General features: G+C 36.7%; 1 protein-coding gene across 2 annotated transcripts in view; it reads left to right on the top strand.

The window, feature by feature from the left end:
• The window catches only part of LOC110828210 (limbic system-associated membrane protein), an 83,713-nt gene that overhangs the window by 46,748 nt on the left and 15,175 nt on the right, over positions 1-21,790 (top strand). For both annotated transcript variants that reach the window (XM_022060706.2, XM_087344192.1), the window contains exons 2-4: positions 8,157-8,383; positions 14,635-14,739; positions 21,494-21,602. In XM_022060706.2, coding sequence (XP_021916398.1) covers positions 8,157-8,383; positions 14,635-14,739; positions 21,494-21,602 — 441 coding nt within the window. The remainder of the gene's footprint in view (positions 1-8,156; positions 8,384-14,634; positions 14,740-21,493; positions 21,603-21,790) is intronic.

Genomic DNA, 21,790 nt, shown 5'->3' with positions numbered 1-21,790 from the left:
GTATTAGTCTACTGTTACACGTGATGCAGGCATCTACAGCCATTGTAATATAATATTAAAATTGGCAATCAGTAACGCCTTCAAATTGTCAGAGATATTTTCAGAGCTTATTTACTTACATCATATTTCTTCTGTTCCTTATTCAGTTTTACTCAAAACCATTTGAAATCGTTATAAAATTGCTAATAAAATATGAACATAATTCCTTAGATCTCTTGCGCTAATGTAATTTTGATTTCATAATTTATTATAAATCTAAATAAATTCATTAATATACATACGTTTTCTCCTTAGACAACTTAATTAATTACACATCAGATATTACACGAAAATTTTACTAATCAATAGCAAATTACTTATTTCTGGAGATAGGTCATATTTTAATAAAAGAGCGACTAATCTATTTAGAAAAATAAATAATTGTTTAACATGTACTTGATATTTATTCACTCGTCACATTTTGCACATCCTTTATCCTGACAAGACAGTACTGAATATGACAATACGTCTACTGGTGGCAACATTTCGGGACACAGAAAGTGTTTGTCCTGGACACACACAACACACTCAAAACACACTAAAAGACAGTCCTCAGATAACACGGCAAAACATCTAACTGAGCCACAAAGATACTAACGAGTTTCAGACGTTTTAATAATCAAAATATTTTATCAAAAACGCTTAATGTTTTAGAAAACATTTTATAAGACTGTCATTTGATTAAACAGAACGAAAGAAATTCTTGGTTTTTAGAAAAATGACTGCAACAATTGTGTTGATACATCGAACCTGAAGATGGGCGCATGAGTCCGAAACATGTAGTTCAACAAACACGCACGGAATACAAAATGTTCGATCATTCGCAGCAGTTGAGTATGTGAAAACGCTTCAAATTAATTTTAAAATTTTAATGGTGACTAATTGTTAATCCTGATCCGGTTTTGGAGTGCTTGCGCCTCTGAAACGTCGGCAACACATCTCCATTCACCACGCTGCAAACGTCCAAAAGGACGCTCAACAAACGAAAAGTTTTTTGTTTCATTTCCGAAAGACGTGAAAACCCCTTTTGATCCATTCTTAGGAAACAGTCCTCAGAACAAAATTTTTATTTCTCTTTCTCGTATTGAAGTAAGCTTCGCGTATCGCATGATTGAACTTAGATTGCTTCCTGTCATGTGTGTATCACATCCACCCTGGAGATTTGATCCGTTGATCTTGAGAGAAAATGATTGCCGAAAACATTAGGTTCTACAACATTAACAGATGACAGGTAACAGACGTAGAAATTCTCAACGTACACAGAATCTTGAGCCTCATTTCACATAAAGAGCTGTCTGTCATAGCAATGATTATAACTGCATATAACTATGACTGAAATCTCAAATGAATATCTCGACGCTGTGGCAATTATTCCTAATTTCTATTCGGTTAATCTTAAGTTAAAACCCCTGCCTTTTATCAACCATATTAATTCAGTGTCTCCATACACGTTCGATCTTTATGATTATTTTCCGTCTTACTCCATACTTTATAACTCTGACGTTGAAACACAAATTCATCACATATTATTAAAAAAAATATATAGGCTTATTTTCGGTCTGAAGTTTGCGCGACTTCGATTTTTTGTGTCCAGGATAATATTAATACACCACTGCCCTCAAAGTCTCTCCCAGTTGATGACCGCCATAACATCATTTCACTCGGCAATACGTATCATATATGATAGAAAACCTTTAAATAAACCAAACATTTATCGAGTATGTGCGATGTATTAACGAATTTCTACAAACTTGTGTCAGACTTTAGAAACGGCAGGTTTGAAAGGCTGCTGAAATTGAGGGTAAAATAGCCAGTAGTATACATGATAAATACACAATACTTAATTAATCTCAGCAAGAGACAGTCTTAAAACGTTGGCAGCATCATTTCTTTCACACGAAAGTCAATGCTTCAACAAACTGAATCTTCAAAAATCGGATAACTGAAATCAGTGGCAGATTACAGAAGAATGGTTAAAAAGAAAAAAAAGATAAGACACAATAACTAAGAAGAAGAGAGAGGGCTCGAACACGAAAGAGATGGAAGGATAAACTGGATTACCCTTGAGATATGAACGGGTTGAAAGGACTTGCAGTTTAATAATTCTGAAGCGAGAGGGATTTATAATACATAATGGCCCCAAATTTAATTCGCTTTATCAATAAAATATAGATATATTTTCCGATGCAATTTCTTTAACAATGTAAATGCCACACGAATCAAAATTCCCTCCACTGGTAGCAAGACTAGTGAGCAGGTCCAGCTACGGTATGGTAACAGGCAGAACAAGGCGAAGATGAGATTAGGTTTAAAAATGGCGGAGAACCTTTGTGTTGAGCTCATACCTCAGTTATACTTAGAATATCATCTTTAAAGGAAACTTTAAATGTACCCGTCCCCATTTCAACGAAACATCGAAATTAGAATTGCTTTATACATCCTATTTTTCATAGACAGACATCAAACTCACCAGAATACTGCTTCACTTTTTTCACCGAAGCAATATTCTTCCTACGTAGTGGAAATATTAACCTTGATGTAGTGCATAATGTTATATATTCGCTCTACTAAAATAACGCGTATCTCTTATATAGACCTGCTGTATAAATCTACAGTATTCATTTGCTGTATTCATGCGAAAGCATTACTGCGTCTATACTAAAAGTAATCTCTGTACTCATGAGAAAAATAATACTCTTTGAGAGCATAACACAGCATAAAACAGCTTCTGAAACAAAACGAGAGGAAGTAACATCCTGCAAAAGCAGCTTATGGATAGTCAAAGATTCCTAAAGAGACCGGTGGGGTACTCCCTGAGGCAAGAAGATGGATCACTTGAGAATCCGGGTCCTTCAAGTAGGATGGTCTTTGTAGCAAGGGAACTGCTCCAGATATTGACAAAGCTGACCAGTCTTTAGTTCGACAAAAGGTTTCTTATAATGCGTCTCTCTCCTTGCCTCCGAAGTCCGTACTTTTTAACTTTTTTGTTTTTTAATGGCGTCGCACTTCTGGATTTCTTATTTCCCTACAGTTCTTTACGCTCCAAAGCAGACTAAGATGAGACTCTGAATAATCGTGTTCCTATCGATGATGATGTTTGGTCTCGAATCGTAAACTCGAAAACGCATAAATATAACTTCACGATTGCATGTTCTATATGAATGTGGGGTTTGGTTTCTCGTGTTGGGGGAAAAGAATGCATTAAGAGTTTATGAAAACAAAGTGCTCAGTAGTAATTTGCTATTCGGTTTACGAAAAGAAGAATGATTAACTTTTATAAGACGTATATAACGCCTGGAGAAAATAAAAAAATACAAGAAAAATTTGACCGAAACTTCCAAGGAAAGAAGTCACTTCGGAAATCAAAACGCACCTAGAAATATAATATTAAAAAGTAACTTAGAAAAATGAAGCCCAAGTGAAATCGATCCAGTGGTGGATGTTCGTATGCACGGTGATGTTTTAAAAATTTTCCTTATTTTATACTCACAGTCTCAAACCCAAAGAGAATTTTACTCAAACTTCTGTGGAATAAATAGGAGACGTTGTTCAGTCTTTACTTTCGTGACTGCATTGTCAGAGATTATTTGAACGAAAAAGCCAATAGTCTATGAATAAACATCAACATACTGATTCCATAAGATTACAAGGCTTATATATATATAATCCTATAGGTGTATATGCATGTTTCGTGTTCCATAAATTTAAAATACAAGAAAACAGTGTACTCAATAATGATGATGATTCATCTTGTGGGAAGCAGTCGCAAATAAAGAACAAATTATTTACTTTATGTTGTTTACATCGCAAAGAAACTTATATGAAAGTGTCTGTAAGATACTTTGTTAGTCATCCAAGGGAAACATGTCTGTGTCACTTCTCGTATTAACAGAACTCTCTCGGGAATGAAATTGTGTTCACATGATCATCACAACGCTTCAGAGAGTACGTCGAATCGTGCCGAAGCACATAAACTTGTTTCCAGTCTCCTGCACGTCACAATTCATAAAAACCGCACTGTCCTAGTAGATTATTAGAGAGATTTCGTATAATAGGCTCACTGCCATTAAGTTGTCTAAAATTTCCCAGAGCCAAATTTCGGTATAAATTCCTTATTCACGACTGAGCGCCATCTCCACGTTTCACAATGCAGTTGCAATAGTATCAGTGAATAACTAAGCACTGAGACGTATAAATGTTAGACAGAGATGTGATGACGTTTTAGTCTACCATGGAGCTTCGACGGTTTATCAGAAAGAGGTTAATTACATCTGAGCGCAAGAGACCTGTCTAAATGCAAGCCAATATTAAATTACCTCCTATCAATTTCTTGTCGTTTCCTTTTGTAATCTACTATACCCTCACTACCCGTATCCACCTGCGAGTTGTAGTCAATAACAATCTACATTAACTCTCAGAATTAAACAGAAGTAACACGGCCACTTAAACAAATACGCTTAAAAGATCAAACTAACTAAACATGATAAAGGCAACTTAGGAATGAGCTATAAAAAAAATAGTCACTAACTATCACTACAACACGATTTTGTCAGGACTGGATGAACAAGTCGCCTGACTCCTTGACTAATAAATTGATAGACTGTTGTTAATGGAACGGAGTCATTGAGAATCTGACATTCCCTAATTTCTTTAAAAAATATTTCCGCCTTTTACGGAAACATAATATTTACCACCACATTAATTGAAATCACTGGTCTCCATCCTTTGTCACATTAAATTACTGCATATACTCATATCTTTTTCTTTATGATCCATTTTAACATTATCCTAAAATCACTTTACTATTTACAAATTGATCTGTTTGCCATTAGTTCTTATTTTATAACCACCTCTAGTATTCAGCCTTTTTTATTTTAAATCTCCTGTTCAATCCATTATTTATTATATATATTTGTATTGGGTCTAATAACTACGTTTGAAAATACTGATAATTATTATTAAATAGCTGGCACGCCCACTTTAAATTATCACTTTTATAACAAAACGGCAGAGGATACACGCTGCGATATTTTAAAAAATGTTCATCTTTTCCTTCATAAAATATGAGCGTAATTTAACGATTTCGAAGTACGAGTTACTCTCTCAACGATAATAAATATCACGAGTTCATCGCGTTGCTTACAGTAACAGTACCATCATTTACTTACTCTATTATTGCATCGTACATTACGCTTCTGTTTTCGTAAGTGTTGTTTCTCCAACAGTCGTTGCTTCTGGGTTTTTACGCCATGTAGTATGGGAGAAGTTCACCGACGTTTCGGAGGTAATTTCCGCCTCTATCTCGAAGGCTTGCGAAGGCAGGGACTTGAAATTAATTGGTTACGTCAACATGTAATGAGATGTAGTTAGGGCTTCTCGCATAAAGAATTAGTCTGTGTGTTAACCACAGAGAAGTAGGTGTTCTAGTTTTGAAAAAAGGCTCAACCCCCCACGCGTTTCACACATCCGGTTCAATTTCCCTTACTGTAACCTCAACGGAATGCAGACGGAATACGTGTACAGGGTTTCGAGAATGGCTGTTTAATATCCTACAGTGTTCAGAACTCTGTTATTTGCTAACAGTGGTTGCATTTGTGTGTATACTACCAAGCATTGCTCCGATCAATGAGGTATGTGTCCTGTTTATATTAGACCTTACTATTTGTTCTGTGGCATAAGTACGTGAGTCAGGTTAGTTATTTGTGCTGCTTATCATTCTATCAATTTTATCCAAATGTAAATATTAGAAACAAATCAACAACTCATACATTGTCTCTCTACATTCGAAAATATTTACTTTTCGCAGGCAGGATATAAATTTTCAATTGTGAAACGTACGACTTTTCACAAAAAAAAATTCAACATATATGTTGTTTACGCTAGCAGAAAGTTGCATACGTTTGAGAGGGGGCTTGCTGCCTCAGTCGTCACGGTTACCACAGGGTTGCACTGACTGATCCTCTTGTTAGGCAACCGAATCCAGACCACCACCATGGATCCGTATTCTCCTAGATACATTTTAATATTATCCTCCCATCTATGCTCATGTCTTTCTGTGGTTTAATCTTATGATATTCCATATTAAAATATATCAAAATATGCATCAATTTCACATATCCTCGATTCATACAGCGCAAAATGTTCTCCATATTGTTCCCCCAGGGCGGTTTATCGTACAAACTGGTACATAAATAAATAAAAAAATAAAATAAAAACTCCTTAGGTTGCACAGCTTCTATCTGAAAGATTTTACGATGTTAATATTTAATAAAGTACTTTAAAGAACGTTTCATTCTTTCTGTTTAACACCGTCATAAATAAAATTTTATGTTAAAGAGACATTACGCAGTGCAATCTTGGTAGACATTAACTGGCGTTTCAGAAGCGATTCCTGTTCCCATTATCAGGACGATATTAGACATGTGGGGTAATTATTAAAAAAATTATGTAAGATAGACTATAAAGTCAGCAGACTTATAGTTTGAGTAAGTTTCTATAACAAATGGTAAACGCCATTTGAAATACGAAATGTACCATTATATTCACAAGAGATCTGTGAACCAATCGCAAAATAGAACATTGTTCTGACAATGGAAATGCTTTCCTTCCCGTTATACGGGAAAAAATGTCTATAGGTTCTGATTTTCTCGGGACAATGATTTGTGGAGTCCATTAACAAGACACAGTAGTCATTTGTTTTTGTCGCTGATATACCCAGACCTAGCAGCGAAACTATTTTTGAAACCCTGGACTTGAGGAACAAACTGTATATCAGCGTTGTATTGTGACAGAACACGGTCTCAATTTTGTTAATACTAACAAAATATTTGGTGGGAACTTAATATGTTTATATACTTTATAATGGATGAGGGTATAAAAAAACTTCGTACTAATTAGTACACAAATTAATGATCCAATTTTGTTAATATTTACATCTAAACAGTAAAAAGTTAAATCTCTATATTATAACCGCAAAATTTCATACCGCAATCATGTTTGTAAACTTAAAAAAACCAAAACAAAAGTGTTTCATGCAGAATATGTAGGTAATATTACGGCATGCAATGAAGAATTCTGTTGAATTTGGAACAGGTTTTTTAATCATGGGGGCAGAGATTATAAAATAAATATTATAAATTTACTGCATAATGACATGGCTGATAACCCGAGAAATTTTCATTGCATTCAGTTATCATAAATTCTTAAAATCTCAGTACAATTGCATGGTACATTCGTATCAAAATTATCTGAGTATTTTGTAAGTAATCGCCTGTATATGGAGGCGTCTTCCATTCCCTGTTCACAACTCAAATATTTTTAACTTCGCTGAGCCCACTAATAGCCCTTAAAAATTCTTATTGAAAATCCTACAGTTGTAACTTAACTTAGGTATACAATTCAAGCAAAACAACCATCACATATCGGAAACTGCCCTGAGAGATTGAATTCTTCCAGAGGAAACATATTTACCTTTACTGAGCAAACTCAAATCTCTGCAGATGGAAAGTTTTTGTGCACAACCTGTGACATGTACACGGCGAATTGGTTTCGCTGGAGGCGACGAGAGGTCGGGGGGTGGGGGAGACATGAACGTGAGACCAAGATTTGGAATGAGAAATTGAGCCTGCGTGATTTTTTTCGTCTCAACAGCGACACGTTGCCGAAGAAGCCCATGTTCTTCTGGGTTTTAACGCACTTACAGGTAGATACCGGCGTACCAGAAGAACATACTGTTTCCATCTTCATAATGACGAGCTTCATAATTCAAACACGTTTTCCAGTAATAATGATTGGTCACGTTAAGAAGGATAATATAAGTAGAACAAGTATAAGCTGTTGTAAAATGAGGCATACATACGAAGTTTTCGATAATAAACTTATAGAAAATAATTTATTTAGGGTTAGACATGAGGATAATATTAAAATGGATCTTTAATATGGTGTGAAGTTATGTAGTGGATCAGTTGTAGGTTCTTGTGAAGACAGTAATGAATCTTATGGTTGCAAAAAAGACGCTGAATTTCATGACGAGCTAAAGAAACACAACTGAGTAGAACCTGGTGATGAGGCGCAAGTTCATCCATCTGTCTGACAGTCTACTTGTACTTCTTTTGCAGAAGCCAGTAGTACCAACAGCAGCAGCAAAGACAACCCGGACCGACGACCTCGTTCACAACCGGCGACCTTGGTCGGCACAGAGGTCCCAGTCGAGTGGAACGAATTATCGGCCACCTTCTCGCCTCAGCCGGTTCACTTCGCGACTCAGAACTCTAGTTCCGTAACAGCACAGACCGGAAGTACAACCCTCATCCCCTGCGTCGTCAGCAACATCGGAGACGGCACGGTAAGACAATGCTACCTCCTCACATTCATCATCAACTTTCATCCTGGTTACGTTAACCTCCTGACGCCGTGTAGGTAGATGACAAAGTTTCGGAGAAACATACAGTAAACCCTCCTCCACTGTAGGTTTGTCCAACGCGGATTCGATTATATGCGCCATTATAAATGCGAAAGTGGAAAATTCAATTATACGCGATCGCCCTGGTGATGGAGGCAGTAATTAGCTCTGAAACAACTTCTACCAAACACCACAGCGTAAGAATATTTAGTCGCACTCCGATTATAAGTGTACTGTGGACAAAATTATGGCTAATAATACCGTACGAACGGAAATGTTTCTCTCGTCGTGTCTTCAAAAAAATTGTTATTAAGTTATCACAACATTCTATGTTTGCGTTGAAGCCATAAAAACAGGAGAGATTTGTGAAAGGAAGCAAGTTTTGCTGCTGAAAAGCGATTTACTTTAATGGCGCCTTTTCACATCGCCTGTGGCTTCTAATGTTCCGCGATGCAGGTAGAGACGAAAACTGTCTAGAGTGGTCCATATCATTGCAGCCTGAGCGCCTGGTCTTAGGCTACACCGTTCAACTGAAGTCTTTCGGCAGGGAATATAATGTTCACCAAATAAATGCATGATGGGAGACTGTGTCTGTCCGTCCATGCGTTCGATATTCGTAGCTACAGAACATAATTGCATGAAATTTGGTACATACGAAGACAGATTCAGTATAATTATCGAGACCACTAGATTACATACTTAACCTACCAAATTATAATTTCAGCTTTTATCGATAATAAAAATAAAAATTCCGCCTTATCTTTTATCAAACTCTCATTACTTATCGCCCTAACGTCTTCTTTCTTATTCTAGCCTTAACGGAATGACGAACCAGCATTGCCTGGGAACCTTCTAACTATAAGATGCCTCCCCCCCCCAAAAAAAATAATAAAACCCCTATCACTTCTACAACCCAGTGAGAAATCGATTCTGGTTGCCCAGCCCGGAGTCTAGTAACAACGCTGACTAACCTATATTTGCTCCATTCTAGAACCAGAAACAAGTAAAAGTCTTAACATTCAGCAAATGTCAAATCGTCTTGATCTCTAACCACGACACAACCAATATTAAACACTTTTCCTGGCGTCTTGGGGAGAGAAAAGGAGTTTGTCAGAACTGAAAGCCTCAATTTCTGTGTATAAGAATAGAACCTTGATGATAATATTCCAAGACACAGACTCCTCCATTTGTCAAAAACCAATCGCCTCTAATGGCCTCATCGCTTTCAGTATTTTCTATTATTTGTACTTGAATAGAATGGAACTGACATCTGCAGCCGAAGCCTTTCAGCATGTTCTAAGGTTCTGTGCACTGACAAACATCCTACGATATTGTCGCCACATAAAAATTTTCCCTCGACCACTTAATAATTTGCTTTGACACTTCTGTGTAACAGCTTTTCTTCTGCATCGTTGCTACTTACGGGTGGCCGATTTCTTTTGTACTTGGCTGAATTCATTAAACACGTGTCCTTAAGCTCTGTAAACTTCAACTTCCACGAATACTTCTAATCATAACCATAATATGTTCCTATTCCGAATAAACTGATTGTAAATTAAGTGTGACTATTTGTTTAAAGCTTCAAAATTTGTATGCTTGAAAACAAGAGGCATGAGATGGATTGTGCATGTAGCACGTACGAGATGAGAGATACAAAGGAATGCGTTAGTTTAGGAATTATACCTTCTACGAAGTCACGTAGGCTCAAATGTCAGGTTGTTGTAAAGACTCTAATGAAGCTTACGATTAAATAAATGGAATATAATTACTTCATTGGCTGTACTTCCGTCAGCTTCCGATGGGCTCTATTTTAAGGTATTTTGCCTTTCACAGATCCAACGCTCTGTTTAATCCACTTGTCGTAAATTTACCACCCGCTGTGTCTAAACAAGCGTCAAAACATTACATGACACTGATTGTAACACGCGTTTCGTAATAAATTGTTTCTCGTGATCCTGTTACTGCCTCTTTGTTACATTTTTCTACACACACTTTCAATTGCTTCTCTTTCCCTCCCAAAGGAATTCTCGCGAAATGAGTACAGAATCTTCTCATTTCGTTGAAACTCTGTGTAACGAGAGATTCGGTCGCTGTAAATAACATCGCTAAACTTATCTGACCTCCCTGCTGGCTGCTGCCTTCACATTTTCCCGTTCTATTCCCAAGAAAGCATTGCTAGGCCCGCCCAAGTATAGCGAGTCGCAACATGGTTTTCTTTTTTACTTCGCAACAAACAGGACAACATTCGGCCATTCATCTCAGATTCTCATTGAAACTGCTTCCTTCGCAGATACAATCGACATGTTTATGGCCATCTGCTACGTAAGTTTATTTTATTTTATTTTATTTTATTTCATTTTAAAGTTACTCCGATGTAAACATGTAGCTTGGCATTCGTCATACACACGAAATTAAAATCGGTGTGATTAACGCATATAAAATTGGTCTGTATTGCGTATTTTTATCAAGACTAAATTAGTTTTATTTATAAAGCAATATATAAAAATACGTCCAGCAGAAATTATCTTAATATACACTTATTTTAGAAAAGATAAATAAATTTTAATGAGCGTCTTGTACTCACCAGCGTCTGATGGCCATGCAGTGAAATTACTGGTCAATCCTGTGAGAAGAACAGATGAAATTCAATGTAATGGTTGTACAACAATTACAATAAAGGAACAGGCGACTTTGAAAACTTAAACATTATATTTTATAAGTTGGATGGCAAAAGTACATGAGTGTTTAATCATTCAAACTGTAGCCAAGGAAAGCAGAATCTTTCTGCTCGAACAACCATCGACATGACGTATATTTAATCAAACTAATCGAAAAATAATATTTAGTTTCTATAGCTTTATAGTCCATCAGTTGCGCTTATTAGTTCTGTCAATAACATATGACAACTGTATTTCTAATGTCAGATGTGCGTTATACTAAAGAACGCGAAAACATGGCGAATACATTATTGCAAAATCCTACACTACCAGGATAGACGACATTTTCTTCGAGAATATAACCCAATATTTCACAAATAATAATACTAGTAATGGCTAGTTTCAGCCAATAATCTTGCAAGAAGAAGATCGCTTGAGATACTTGTTCGGAATATGGAAGATAATATTAAAACGGATTTTAAATAAATAGGATGTGAGGATGTCCACTTGATTCATCTAGCTTCATTATGTGGAGAAGCAGTGGGCTGTTGTGAACCCACTAATTAAGTTAATGACCACACAATAGGCAGGAACTTTCCTAACTAGATGAGTGACACTGTTTCTCAAGTATAACCGGGGACAAATGTTGCAAAACAATGTGAACCTGCTGTACCTGTTAGTCACATTAAGCTGGACTACCGTTTGTCCCCAAAAGCCTTTGTCTCCTATCGCTCGTTCCGCCATGTCATGGCGTCCTGCCCCTTGTACACTACCCCTCCATGCCTTAGGTATTCTAGACGTCCTGTGCCTCTGGCATCTCACATTACATCATCCAGGCCAAAGCAGGGTTTCGGAACTTTCGGGGAACCCCAAACGGGTACGATTTTCTAACACCTCGCACCTCGGACCACATCTCCCCAGTTTGGCTGCCAGGCGTGGGGCTATCGTACGATACTACCATCCTTTTTTGTAGAATTAGTTGAACAATGACCTACGTGATGTAGCGTGAAGAACACTTTTGAAATGTCAGTGTCCTCCAAAGAGTACACCTTTTCAATTAATTTTAGAGTTAAAACAACATTCTGCAGTTCTATGCCATAACACAAGAAACAACATTCGGATGAAGAAAATTGTGCAGAAACAACGTCGTTATAAAACACGATACGGTTCGTGCATAATGGCGCCCTACGGCTGCCGTAGCTTCCCGTCCGTCGATGGCGCACCTTCACAAGCCAGAGACGGGGTTGGCACACTGCCCTGAGCGAGAGACAACTTTCACTCCGAGTTATCAACTGCGGTTGAACCACTTTAATGAGGCTTAAGTGAAACTGAGATTGCATGGGACGAAATATCTTGCATTAAGAGTTGCCGTTTCTACAAAGAGGATTAAGATATGCTTAAAGTATTACCACAATTTCGTTTTCATTTTAATATTCGGCAGATACTCCGTGTAGTGTAGTAGATGTCCACCAACGTTTCAGTGGTCACACTGCCTCCGTCATCAGGACGATGAATTATCAAATAGAGCGAAAAATGCTAGGTTTATAGGGACCTGACAGTTTAACACAGCACAATATTTTGGGCTTAATGTCATGAAACGCAGACAGTCTATTCATGCAAGTAACAAAGTTAGTATAGAGGTAAACACAGACGAAACGAAGTAGAGCACAGGACAAAATTTTATAAAGGTAGCTAATATCTAAGGTTAAAAATAGAAACGCTCACACATAAATCTTAGCACACACATCAGAATGTTTATTGTCACTGTATTTCCGCTCCGTTGGAGACAATGTGAATATTAACGAAATGGGGTTGAGGTTATGTTTCGTGAGCAGACAACTTACTCTCCCAGGCGACATGCCAACAAGCGTGATGACCATACACCAAGTGAACGAGTCACATGCGAGCATCATTACCTCTTCTACTGACATGTTGTACGACGTACACACACGAATTACCACGTTTGCTACCGCGCATAAAAACTACATGCATATCCTACGAAGCATGAACATCACTGCGATAACCACGCTTACCGAAACTGTAGAGTTGCACTAAATGGATTCAACACTAATTCGAATCCCTAAACACTACTGCATCCATCGTGAAAACGTGTGGAATTATGGACAACTTCTCGGCCATGATTTTTGCATCTGTTCGTAGAGTTGCAGATGAATTGTGTGAAATGAAAAGAGGGGTTCGAGAAATTAAAGCCTGAGGCAGAAATTCAAAACGTATACCCATTGAAGCGAACTGAAATTTCCCATATTTAACAGTTATAAATGTCAATCTCAGATAAATTACTTGAAGTGAAAATCCGGAGATATTACAGCTATGCTTTGATGCATGAATGCTCAATTCATATATTATTAATGTAACAATTGATAATTTAGTGATGTGGCCAGACTGCCTCTATGCGTATGCAGTCCGCCATGAACGCATGCAGGCGCCGAAAGGAAGGAATAAACGCCATTTCGTAGGGCGAAGGTCTGAGGGGAACCTGAAGTGAAATTCTGCACGTGTGCAGTGAATATTATCCCAATCATTTTACTATAATTTTACTGTAGAATGAATTACGAATTAAATAACATCGCGTCATTTAAATTCGGCTTCATAAAAATCAAGGAGTCACCTTTTGCTGGAAATATCCTGTCTTATAACATACAGGAAATACTCATAAGAAGTCATATACACAAAATACACAGGAGAATGGAGAAACTGCGTAAGTCATAATATTTACTCTACATTTAGTGTCGTTAAAAGGAACAAATCAAGAAGTATGACGTGGAAGAAACACATTGCTAATATGTTTAGAAGAATTGAAAAGTGCTCTCAGAATTTTAGTTGGACTACCTGAAGGGAAGACACAGCTTGTGACGTACAGGCCTGTGCGGGAGGATAAAATTAAATTGCATCTGAGTGGAAAGATGTTAATTGGATTCGCACGGCTGATGATAAAATATCAAAGGCGGGGTCTCTTGAACACTACAAGGAATTCTCGTGTTCCATAAAAGATGCTTAATTTATTAACTAAGATTAAAATAGTGTATAATGTGTAAAATAATGTATTGTTGTAAAATCAATCTTTCCATTATCACACACAATCTAATAGTATGTCAAAAATTAGTTTAAAGTCACGATAAACAATGAAATAATTACAATAAACAGGAATAGAGCCAAGTCCCGAAACGTCGTGTGTCAAATATTCCTCAAAAGTAAACTCCAAGCTCCATGAAATGAAGTTCAGATACAAAAAGCGAGCTTATCTAGTTAAGAAATTCCCCTCATTTTTATGGAACTCTATGGCTCATTTAAAACAGCCAAAAATTTGCCGCTGTCCTGAGGCATATAAGTAAAATATTCACCCTTAAATCCTGTTTCTCTAAGATTCATTTTAAATCGACCAACATGTCTATTCCCCTGCAATCTGATTACTCTTTCTATCCTTATCGAATTAATGAACTGAAGTCGGGAATCTTGAAAGAATAGGCTTTAACGATTCTGTGTGCTGATCCAGTGGAATTTCGGTTTATGTTGCAGGTGTCCTGGATACGAAGGAAGGACTATTACCACCTGCTAACAGTGGGACTCACGACGTATACCGGGGACGAACGCTACCAGACCATTCACGCCCAACACTCAGAGGTAAAATCAAAGATCAAGCCAAATTTCATCACCACGATCTGGATTAGTCCCTGCCGAAATATAGCAGTTCATTTCACGATGATGAAGGCAGAAAGTAACCGAAACGTCGGTACACGTCTACCAGACTACAAGGCGCTACAACGTATAAGACAGCCATCTTCACATTCGAAGCCTTGAGAACCTCAAATGCCATGGGTTGATACGCCATGTATAGTCTGATACATTTTCACCGACGTTTCAGAGGTGTTACCGCCTCCATCTTCAGGACGATTAGTCAGTATCTGTACTATTTTAAATTATCCACAAAAATTAATCAGTAAATATTTTTAATTATTAACGTAGACCTCCTGTAGGTCTCACCAATTATCCTGAAATATTTAAAAGAAGGAAATTGGCTTAGATAATTGGAAGAAATTCTCTATATCAGATAAAGTAAAAGGATGACAGCTCATTTCAACAACTTGACAGGTGACGTCAGTCACACCAATCACAAAACGTCACCTGAATGGGGCAACAGGTGGGAATCGATATAGCCTATCGCATTTGGTAGGAAATGTCTACCTAGTCTGATGAAAACAGACTAATCACTTCAAGTTCCTGCAGCATCAAACTAGGTGTAGTAATTTCAGAATTCTGAAGTGAAACAGCTTCATTCTACTGAATGTGTAAAACAACATTTCTCAATTCAATGAATTATTATATCTTAATATAAAATTTATTGAGTTAGGGACCCATCTATAGAATGCTGTATATATGGGAGCGGTGTGCTGGCGGGGTGTAAGGAAGTTGATGTTGTTGAGAAGGGGTCTGGAAAGGTAGGACGCCTCGATGTCTAAGGGAAATGAATATTTCTACAGATTTTATTACAATATTTTGTGACGAGAAAGTAGAATAAATAATTTATTGGTAAGATATAGCTTACTTAACCGTAAAGTAGCTTACACATGAATGATGAACTGTACTAACGTAGAATAAATGAATATATGAGAATATCTGTTTAACGTTAGGTGGAAATGTAAAAACGGTATTAGTGGAAACAGGGAAGGTAGATTAAGTTTCATGTTATAAGAATAAAGTCGGTCCAATAAGAGAACACCGACATTAAGGTTAAATTAGTGCTTTAAATTACAAAAACCCCGATGGTGGACTTAAACAGTCTTTTGTACATGGAGTTAAACTCAACAAATCAATGAACTGATTCGTACAAGCCCATGTCTAACGCCTGTAACTCCAGTTCTTAACTGAGAAAGGCCTAGTGTAAAATTAGATAGTGAGCACACACGCCTATTTTATTGATAATTTAATCCAGGGCTACTCCAGGCACTACTTCAGCACTTTCCTGGATCGACGGCGGAAAGTGCTGGATGCATTTAATTACTAAAAGTTCCGGATACTTCTTGGTTACGTGTCCGCTGTTCTACTCCACTCGGTTCTTATTTTAGTGTCATTATATTTTATGGTACGCTACCTAAAACACACGTAAGTTAATAGTCAAATTAAACTGAATATTTTTAAAAGATCACAGGGCTGTAGAAATATGTCATGACACGTACGAAATCACATCCGTTCGCGAAGAGTAATCGACGAACCAATTTATTTATGTAACATTGTATATTTATCGCATGCGCATAAAGACAGACAAAAAAACAACTCTGAAGAAACAGTTAACAAGCTGTCTGTATTGGTTAACACGTGCATTTGACAGCAATGTTTTAGGTGGCACTAACATATTACACCAATCAAATGTAGTTTGCATCATATTCCCAATTTCAATAATGGCTCAGACTGATTTGAAATTTACTATGTTAAATTGCAATAAAATTATCCCTTGTGTCAAAAGCATCCTTTGTAATATTGCACATGTCTAGATCACTAATATTACTTTTTGTGATTAAAATAAATCTCCACAAACTGAAACAAGTACACGTTTGGGATGTCACATGTCTGTTGATCCATACGTTTCATCTACAAAGCATTTCGAAAAAAAATGTTACATCTACAGTCAACACAAATAGTTGTTACGTCAATTATGGTTTTGTCTGTATCAGTCTAACACAAATACAAATTTGCCTGAAGCCAAAATTATGTTACGATTTCCTGAGAAATTGACGTCCCTGAAAAATTTAATATATTAAATAAAACACAACTAGTCCCATTCTCATCCATAGAAGTAATTTAAAACTGTCTGTGTGTATATTTAATAAATTAATTTATAAATACAAGCAGTGTGATTAATAACTGTAACAATAAATTTGTAAATACAATAAAGATGACCACTAAAAATATAACTTAAACTACCTTTCTGGAAACGTATTGAGAATCAGCTACTTCGGAATATAGATTGGATTCATCTGGCTCAAGGTAGGGACCGGTAGCGGGTTGTTATGAACACGGTATTGAACCTTCTGGTTAGATAAAACTTTTGGAATTTTTCGACTAGCTGAGCGTACTGTTAGCTTATCAAGCGAGACTCAACTCCATGGAGTTACAATCTAGGTAGTTACTTAGTTAGTCATGAAGGTAGGTAGATTACGGTCTTTCAGGGCAATGGAACTTCTCGGTAGCCTGTAAGGGGTGAGTGGCATGCAAAGTTCTCAGTTCTGCTTGGCAGACTGAACTGTAGGGAACGCTTTCTTCATTGCCAGGGACTGGCAACATGGTGTGCTAATCACGAAATACGTCTTTCGCTCCACACTCCAAAGTTCGCAATAAACAATATACCTCATTCCGTTGTAACTAGAAATTCGTTTAACACAAATCTAAATTTTTTTAACATTGTAAATTAAACTTCGACTGAAGTAGCTTAATGCAAAACTTTATATAAAAATGAGGTTATTTTAAAGTGAGAGGCACAATGAGTAAAAGGTTGTATGGAAGGATATTTTGGTTCCTGAGGAAAGATGTGATAACATTTTATCTCCCTAAATAAATTTCATAAACTGAAACGGTTCGTGTTAATAAAATATAGAACACGGGATCATATTGATTACCATTTTGAGACCTATTTGTTACCACGTACCGTCAATTACATTTACTGGGGGGTTTCCCCTATTCTGAGTCAGAAGAATCTAATTCACATCCTCAAAACGTATCTTTGCAATATAAATGTTACTATTATTATTCTTTCATCCACGCCTACGTCTTCCAAGATGTGTCTTCCATTGAGCTTGACAAATTTGGTACGAATTTAAATATTAGTATTTACAAAACAATTTCTCTGCAGCTTACTATTCTTGATTACAATGGTATACAAACCAAGTGTGTGAAACTGCTCAGAAAATTACCCTACATAAATCTGTTCGTTCACAACAACGCCATGATACTTAAACTTCCTTAATATATCGATAGTTACTAAGCTGGTCAAGAAATATCCCACTTTTATGCACCTGTGTTTACGAAACCAAAATTTTATTTTTGATTTTTGCCTACAGCACTATAATTTGTTTTGTTATATGATGTAAAAGTAAAAATTACTCAATTCCACGTTACATAATTTTCTACACTGTTTCGTCTTCTTTTTTCTGCTAATAGTATAGTGTATTCGCCAACATCAAATAATATACGAGCCAACTATTATCCACTGTATTCGACTAAGAATATCTGAGCATTCGGAGGACTTTAATTTAACACCTCCTTTACCCTTTCATGGGCTGATGCTGGTTAAGGAGAGCTTCATCTCGTACCCACGCAAATTCGATTCTGCAGTTCGTATTTAGTATCGCAGAGCCGTAGGTTTGCTAATCAATCAGCGACAATTCCTTCTTATCCGGCCTTTAGGAAGGATGAAGTAGGTACTGAAGCAATTAGCACAGTTTACATACAGACTTGGGACAGAATGAAAACGAGGTAGGGAGTGTTTGGTGCTGTTAAGTCGGCCAGAACTAGAGTAAATTACAAAACAGTGTACATAGATCCTCCTTGGCTCTGTCCAGCCGGGACTCTTAAACATTTAGTGACGTTCTAATTACGTGCGTGTTTTGTATGTGTTTACAGCGTAACGTACTGCCACCAGTCTAAATGTCTACACCATTCTCCTGTTCCCTTGTAATGGAACAACAAGGAATATCATCTGTTAACACGAGCAACTGACGTGTGTAAGCGGGTTAACAATGGAAATTCACTAAGCCGTTCTAAGGAAAATATTTCGTCGGCAGTTGCAATGTCTAGGCATTTTGATCTAATCTGATATGCGGGTTTATCGAGTTGAGAGGAAAATTTATTGAGACAATAAAGATTAAGCAGTGGATGTGCTGTATACTTTATACTACGCATTGTATTGTACACCTAACACCAATGCTCCTTTTCGTGATCACTTATTTAAAAATATAAACACACGTTATCCGACGTTTAGACAAACATTGCTCTTACAAACTTTGGGGTTAATATGTAATTAATGGCTAGGTGTTCTTGGAAGATGTCTTATATAAAGTTTTTCAAAACGTACAGCAATTATATATTAACAATCAAGATGACAACTGCAATGTTTACTGAAACGCTGGTTAATTTTAAGCATTCGGGAAACCTATACCAGACTACAACAAGGCGCAACATCCCAGAGTACAGTTTTCTTAAAAACTGTAACTTGCAACACGAAATAACTTGCAAAATTAACATTTCTTCTATAACATAAAATTATCCCCTTTTCCTCGGCCCTTTTGCCTGAGATAGATATTTATCTTCGGGTCCTAATATGTAGAAAAGATTATGATCATCATTTGAAATCTTAACCCTTTACAGCACAATGACAATTGTTTGTGCTACCTGCGTCAACAATAAAGAACACGTCTTTTTTTATTTGTGGATTTTTTATGATTCCGACTGTAAACAATGACTTTTTATTCAACAGCATTAAACAACTCGTCATTGTGATGCCAAAATGCTGTGTTTTCTTTGCTGCAAGTACTGAAATCTTAAATATTATTTAGAGAAGCTTCTGGTTCAAAGGATTAATTTTATTGTAAGGTTATATCAGATCTATTAAACTTCATTTTGTTCCCAGATACTTTCACTTTGAAGTTAAATCGACATTAAAAGTTGTCTTACATTTTTATGTTTGACCTGTCCCGTCACTTTACAAAACAGATACTCTTGGCATTTCCCTGCGGTGTTTAGCAGAAGAATTTCATCTGTAAGAGAACAGGGTAGTTTAGAGGTTCCGTCCCCACAGCACTTTGTCAATAACAGCACCAATTCCTCGTGCGTCATATGGCAGAAGCAGCAGCCGGATATTAAAGACGCCCCCTTGAGCAAACAGTAGCGATTAATACACCACAAGGTCCATTGCCCCCAACAGCATCCCTTATTTGCAGTTTGCCTCTTTCACAAAAGACGCATATAAATGCCACTGAACTCTTAAGAGCGTGATAAGGAAAATAAAAAAAATAGTGCTTTATTCTCACAGATTGTAAAGTATAATATAATAACTTAGTACTCGCGTTTAAGAATTATTTAGAATGTCTCATTAGCAAAAAAGAGAGTTTCTAACATTTACTGCTAAAACCGAATGTATTTGCTATTACGTACAGTTTTTCTTGCGCCAAAATCCAAAAATTATTTCCTTCTTGAATGCAATCGATTTATCCAGTTATTCGATACATGACAGGTACTAACATGTGTATTCATTAACTTTCTGAAGCTGAAGCTCAAATTCATGAAGCTTAGGTTTTTGGATAAAATAAGTTGTCTTGTAAGTTCCTACGAAACTGTAAATGTATAGTTCATAAACAAAATTCACTCTACTTCGAGTTGCGAAATACTTTCCTCTGCTTCGAGCTTTGCAAATCTCTGAGCTCCTTACTATTAGAACATCGTTTTAATTTAAATCGGAGCCTAGATAACATTCCACCAGATAATGCAGTTTTCCCAAAATCAGCCTGAAGATAAACCTGTTTTGGAACAGAATATTATGATACGTCACATGCGTCTCACCATCTCATAAATTAACATTTATCAGAACCTGCAATAGTTTATAGTATCCATAAATCTCATACATAATTGAAGATCACACTGGGGGGGGGGGGGGGGGCATCACACTATCTTGATTCGTAGTAGTAAATAATTAGTCAGATTTCAAAGAAGTCCCTGTTACTGAACGTTCATTTCTGATACGGAACCACATTCTAATCCACTTAAATGTAGTCTGCAGTTTTAAAACGTATTTCTGAAAAACGTGTAGTCTCATAGGGTATTACTTACCTCGATGCTTCCCAAATATTTTGTCCTCGTGTACCGATCATAGATATTTTTCTTATTTTCCGAATTCTTTTTTCCCACTTGACATTAAAGTTTTTTTTATTATTTATCCTTACTGTGTTCTTCGCTCTAGTCAGCGTTTATCAACCTATGGTACGCGAGCCAATATTGAGTGATACGCGAACTAAGTAAGAAAATCAAAAGATAATATTAACATAAATAAGTTTTCCCTGAACGCATTTGGTTTGTGGTACATTTAGTGTGTTAAATTAGAATTAGTGGTACGCCAGCGAAAAAAAAGACTGAGAACCTCTGATCTAGATGAAAAACCGTCCTGATCATAATTCAGTGTTACATTTTCTGATCTTTAATCTCTTGTAGTGGAGCTGGAAAGATTGATTTTTTTCTGAATGGGTTTGACACAGGCATTTTACGAGTTTAATTTTTTAATCCCATTAAGACAATTTCTTCTAGATAAAATAGATACGCAAAGGGACTATTTACACACTATTTTATTAAACTATTCGTAATTCATGCCGGATGACGAATTGTTGTTTTGCAGGACTGGACATTGCAGATCAAGTTTGTTCAACACAGGGATGCTGGGCTCTACGAATGTCAGGTGTCTTCACACCCGCCTAGCAGCATCTTCATCGAACTCAAAGTAGTAGGTGAGTTACAGTTCAAATCTTTTAACTATTTAAGTACGTAATGATTCAGTTCAGTGTCTTAATCAGAGTATCTGTCAACAGGAAAACGATAAAGTATATGAATTATATTCCTAAAGCCAAAGGTCGCCAAACATAATTTAATTATTCAGTCAGTCCGCAAAGAAAACACAATTCTTTAACATTAAAAA

The sequence above is a fragment of the Zootermopsis nevadensis genome, unplaced genomic scaffold (assembly GCF_977971745.1).
Source record: "Zootermopsis nevadensis isolate Lab colony 2312 unplaced genomic scaffold, Znev_1.0 Znev_ptg000007l, whole genome shotgun sequence".
Taxonomy (NCBI): Eukaryota; Metazoa; Arthropoda; class Insecta; order Blattodea; family Termopsidae; genus Zootermopsis; species Zootermopsis nevadensis.
Note: the sequence above shows the minus strand (reverse complement) of the source record. Positions and strands in the feature narration are given on the sequence as shown.